The sequence below is a fragment of the Coffea arabica genome, chromosome 8c (assembly GCF_036785885.1).
Source record: "Coffea arabica cultivar ET-39 chromosome 8c, Coffea Arabica ET-39 HiFi, whole genome shotgun sequence".
Taxonomy (NCBI): Eukaryota; Viridiplantae; Streptophyta; class Magnoliopsida; order Gentianales; family Rubiaceae; genus Coffea; species Coffea arabica.
The window spans coordinates 37445595-37451299 of record NC_092325.1 but is presented as its reverse complement, the minus strand read 5'-3'; the positions used below and the strand labels follow the sequence as shown (position 1 = coordinate 37451299).

The 5705-nt window shown below is 35.5% G+C and overlaps 1 protein-coding gene across 1 annotated transcript; it reads left to right on the top strand.

Annotated features, from left to right (window-relative positions):
• The first annotated feature begins 1719 nt into the window (after window positions 1-1719).
• LOC140013220 (isoleucine N-monooxygenase 1-like) lies at window positions 1720-3809 on the top strand. The gene is made up of 2 exons (XM_072062389.1): window positions 1720-2718; window positions 3186-3809. The coding sequence occupies exons 1-2, from the start codon at window positions 1720-1722 to the stop codon at window positions 3807-3809; spliced, it is 1623 nt and encodes a 540-aa protein (XP_071918490.1).
• The last annotated feature ends 1896 nt before the right edge of the window (window positions 3810-5705 follow it).

Sequence of the window (5705 nt, the reverse complement as noted above, 5' to 3'; positions counted from 1 at the left end):
ATGGGAATACACAGGTCTATTCGAAAATATTCGGATGATAATAATATTACTACTACCAACTAAGCAAAACTGCTACAAAATCACCCCAAAAAATTACAACTGTCAAAAAAGTGGGTTTGAAAAGATATTACCAAATGAAGAAGAAATTCAAAATGTAAACCGGTAGATAAGTAAAGCCTCACGAAAGGATATCGCATGGATAAAATTTTGTTTCAATTAGATTTCGAATCACCCTCCAATCAATCCAGACCTTGAAATTTTTCGCTCCCTATCTTATTTACTCTTTCTCTCTCTTCGTCTTTCTCTCAACAAGGAAGAACATGACGGCTGACACTTTTTCTCACAGGAAGACCAATTGCTTCTTGCGGCTGCTACTCCTTTTTGGTTTTTGTCCAAGTCAAATTTTGACGTAAACCTAAAAGTATTTGGTTTTGTGGTTTGGCCCACAAATAGGCTGGCCACAAATCCAACAAATTCGAATATCGAACACTTCCTTAACAAACATTGTCTTGTCTTTCTCATTACATATTGTCTTGCATTATTCAACTATAATAGCTACGATTTTCCGTTTACTCTGAAGCACCAATGATGAGGAGCGTGAACCAGGATGAACAACTGAAAGACATCCTCTGCGTGCAACAACTTTCTTCATTTTCTTATTGTACTATATTCTGCGTAACCAATTAAAATTTGTTTTCATCCTAAGTAAGATCCAAAGGATAAAATTTTTAAAACAATTTTTTTTTCAGTCTTTAAGATAAAGAACTTATCATAGTAATGATATCTTAAAAGCATTTCTTGTCGAACAAATTGAAATGATTGAAAATTTTCTATTTGAAGGTACGACAATTTACTTTAACCAAAAGAGTGCCTTTTTAACTAAATTAGATTTTAATTATATACTAATACACAGACAATAAACAAAAAATAAATGGAAAAACAGAAAATTTCTAATTTTAATATAACTTAGTGTAACCAATTCTACACATATTCTGATTGCAATAACTAGAGATGGTAAATTTCAATATGAAGAGTTTCTTAGGAAATTTTACGAAATTCCTTTTATTATATCGTGTCTTTCCTTTCTATTAAAATATAACAATCCTACAACAAAATGTAGGGTGGATTTCAGAATATCACCTAATAAATAAAGTTTTTCTCTAAGAGTTAAGCTTGGAACTACTACAAGTTGTCATGTATTTGTAAAATAATCTGTTTGGCAATTGATTTCTTCAGACCATTTTGCTCTGAGAATAAGATTTTTACAATTGTTGCAAGGAAATAGCATGATCTAAAACTTGGTATAATGTACGTTTCTCCTATTTCAGCACAAACACCCTCGAAAAGAAATTAGGTATTGCTTTTAAAATAGATATATATATATATATATATCCAAAAAAAAAACTAAGGCTAATCTTTACAAACCACAAAAAAAGAAAATGTGCATTTTTGAACAAGACTCTACACAATTTTAGGGGATTAGTCTATCCAAAAAGTTGGAATAACCCTAAGTGGAAAAAAAAAAAATAATGGTATCCAAAAGTCCGTGGGAGCTACTCAAAATCATAGATACCTAATGCTACCAACAAATTTCTCCTATAAAAGCTCGCATAATTGCACTCTTTACAAACCATCAACGGGAATTGCAGACACTCAATACCTCTCACATATACCAAAAGCTCAAAGCAATTCTTAAGAACTTTCATACGGTCTCAAGTCATGAATTACACTTCCAGTCTTCGTGTTGATTCAAGCTTGGGATTTACCTCAATGTCATGGATCCCATATTTCTCAGGATTCACGGCTTTGGTTTTGTTGGTGATCTTTAAGATGGACAAATGGTTAACTATTTGTCTAAAGAATAACAAAACTCGTCGATTCCCTCTCCCTCCTGGCCCAAAACCCTTGCCTTTCATTGGTTGCATTTTCCAAATGCTGAGAAACAGACCAACAAATCGATGGATATGTAAATTCATGGATGATTTGAATACCGAAATCGCATGTATCCGCATTTTCGGTGTTCATGTCATTCCAGTCACTTCTCCTGAGCTCGCTCGCCAGTTCTGTAAGAAACAAGACTCGATTTTCTCCAGCAGACCTGTTTGTATGTCTGCAGAGCTTTGTAGTGGAGGATTCTTGACAACCGGCCTTTCACCTTTGGGCGATCAATACAAGAAAATGAAGAGGATGGTCGTTTCCAGTGTGCTCTCACCTGCTAAACACCAATGGCTTCATAGCAAGCGAGCAGAGGAAGCAGATCATTTGGTTAATTACGTTTACAATCAGTGCAAGGACAATGCCACCGGTGGGCTAGTGGACATAAGATTGGTTACGCAACACTACTGCGGAAATGTGATTAGAAAGATGATTTTCAACAAGAGATTCTTCGGGAAAGGAATGGAAGATGGAGGACCAGGTGCTGAGGAAGTTGAACATATCAATGCACTCTTCAAAATCCTTGCTTATTTGTATGCATTCAGCTTATCAGATTACATGCCCTGGGTGAAGATTTTTGATTTTGATGGCCACCGAAAGATTCTTACTGAGGCCGTTGCATGTGTACGAAAGCACCAAGATCCCGAAATTGAAAAAAGGATTAAAATGTGGGAGAGTGGCTTGAAAAATGAGGAAGAAGACCTTCTTGATGTCCTAATCAGGCTCAAAGATAGCAACGGCAGACCCCTCTTAACAACTGAGGAGATGAGAGCACAAATTACTGTAAGGAATCCTCTATCCTGCTGCATGGTTACATAAACAATTTCTTAAACAAATGGGGTAAATCAAACTTTAGCTCCTTATCAGCTAGTGCCCTTTCACATAAGTACAAAATCAATCGTAGGGGCCACACTCCAAAACTTAAAATCTTGCTTGCAGACTCAATGCTGTGAAACATTCAGGTAAACCATGCCCACATCAAATGACGTACAAAAGGTGACATAAGACGACATCATCTTGTTCGCTCACGTTTTAATGATGTGGTTTATGTGTGCTCAAGCCCATCAGCCACGCTCTGACCATATATGTTGATTAGCAGAAATTAGAAAAGGATGGAATCTCAATAAGCCCTAATCACCAACAAAATGCAACTTGCAATATGGTGTTGTTCGGTCAGAGTCGATTATTGGACTTGGAAAAGAAGGATTATTAGTTTCACTTTTAACTTTACTATGATGCATGCTCGACAGGAATTAATGTTTGCAACAGTCGATAATCCATCAAATGCTGTGGAGTGGGCATTAGCAGAGATGCTAAATCAACCTGAAATGCTTCAAAAAGCCACAGAAGAGCTAGACGCCGTGGTTGGAAAGGATAGACTTGTTCAAGAATCTGACCTTCCGAGGCTGAAATATGTGAAGGCCTGCGTAAGAGAGTCCTTTCGGCTGCATCCATTAGCACCCTTTAATGTTCCTCATGTATCTACTCAGGACACCGTCGTTGGTGGCTACTTCATCCCGAAAGGTAGCCATGTTATCCTCAGCCGTCCAGGACTTGGCCGTAATCCTCGAATCTGGGAGGATCCGCTGAAGTACAAGCCTGAGCGCCACATGAAGGACATGGAGGATGCTAGAATGGATCTCAACGATCCAGAATTAAATATGTTTTCCTTCAGCACCGGAAGGCGTGGATGTCCAGGAGTCCTTTTGGGTTCCACACTCACTGTGATGTTGCTGGCCAGACTTCTTCAATGCTTTAGCTGGAAGATTCCATCAGGTCATTCGCAAATCGATTTAGCAGAGTGCGAGGATGCTGGCTTCCTTGCCAAACCTCTCGTTGCAGTTGCTGAACCACGATTCCCACAATTCAACTAGGATGATACCTTTTCATGATTTACCTTCTTATGTATCATCCTCTCGTGTCTACTCTCCCTATCCTGTTATTAGTGTCATCTTTTCACTTTTACGGTTCCTAATGAACTTCTACTAAGTGTAGCCAATTCTGCACAAATTCTTGATTGACTTGTGATAAGATATAAAATCCAAAGGGAAAATTGTCCAAAACGTCCCTCACATTTTGTAAAATAACTTTTTTCGTCCCTCACTTTTAAAAGTGTAATTTTATATCCCTTACATATTCACATCGGACAAATTTAGTCCCTAACTAGGTTTCCGATCATTTTTTGGCCGGAATCCATCATGTGCAAGGCACATGATCATTTTTTAAGGGTAAATTATATTTTACATAATCTCATCTATAGTCCTCCACATTTTATAAAATAAATTTTTTCGTCCCTCACATTTTATCAAATGATTTTTTTCATCCCTCACATTTCACAAAATGAATTTCTTCATCCCTCACATTTCACAAAATAAATTTTTCATTTCTCACTAATTATGTGTGTGACTACATTTTTTTTAAACACACATATATGTCTATTTGATTTTGCTTAATAATAATAGTATAAATACATGTATGTAATTGGGCTCAACTTGTGGGCTATTTTCTTTTTTTGTATGATTATGACTAATATTTACCAATAGAATCTTAATTTGCATATTCTTATTGTATTTTGATCGAAAATAGCTTTATTGGCTAACTTGACAATGAATGCAAGATTATTTACTAGCTAATATCAGATGAAATCAAATGATCACGTATAATATATGGCATTCGTATTGTTAAGTGAAATCAAATAAACACATACATATATTTATACTATTCAGATTATTAAACAAAATCAAATAGACATATACTTGTGTTTAAATAAAATGTATTCACACACATTTGTTTTAGGGTTTCCCTCACATACATAATTAGTGAGGGATGAAAATATTCATTTTTTGAAATGTGAGGGATGGAGAAATTCATTTTGTGAAATGTGAGGGATGAAAAAATCATTTTATAAAATGTGAGGGACGAAAAAATTTGTTTTATAAAATGTGGAGGACTATAGATCAGATTATGTAAAATATAATTTGACAAATTTACCCTTAAAAAATGATCACGTGCAAGGCACGTGATGGATTCCGACCAAAAAATAATCGGAAACCTAGTTAGGGACTAAATTTTACCGATGTGAATATGTAAGGGACATAAAATTGCACTTTTAAAAGTAAGGGATGAAAAAAGTTATTTTACAAAATGTGAGGGACGTTTTGGACGATTTTCCCAAATCCAAATATTCGTAATCGAGGTTTCGGAATTAAGTTTTTGTCGATTAGTTTAGCTCAGAACTATTACAAGTTGTTATGTATTTCTAAAATAGTCTGGTTGGCATATCGATTCCTTCAGGCCATTTTGCTCTGAAAATAAGATTTTACCATTGTTACAAGGAAATAATATGCTCGAAAACTTGTTATAAAATACGTTTCTCCTTTTTCAGCACAAACATCCTTGAAAAGAAATTAGTTACTGCTTTTAAAATAAATATATATCCGACAAGTTATCTGGTACCAAAAACATGTGCATAAATGTCCTTCCCCCCAAATGTAGGCCCTTTCTTGGTCCATATATCCGATTGCTTGGTTCAATGCACCCACTTAAAGTGAGCCATAAAGACAATACACCTTTATCTGTGACCTTGCGAGGCTTAATAATTAATTTTGCTGTACTACTTTCTATGTTGTGGACAACCATCAAAATTCGGTTAACTGGTGAATTTCAATCACCACTTTTTAATATAGTCCGAAAAACATCAATTACGATACTGTGTAATAAGTTGTTTAAAACTGCAATAATCAAACCGTGTGGGGTACTGTATATATAAT

Coding starts and splice junctions, on each gene's coding strand:
- LOC140013220 (XM_072062389.1), top strand. CDS start 1,720: ATGAATTACACTTCCAGTCTTCGTGTTGATTCAAGCTTGGGATTTACC. Junction 2,719..3,185: donor AGATGAGAGCACAAATTACT/GTAAGGAATCCT, acceptor CATGCTCGACAG/GAATTAATGTTTGCAACAGT.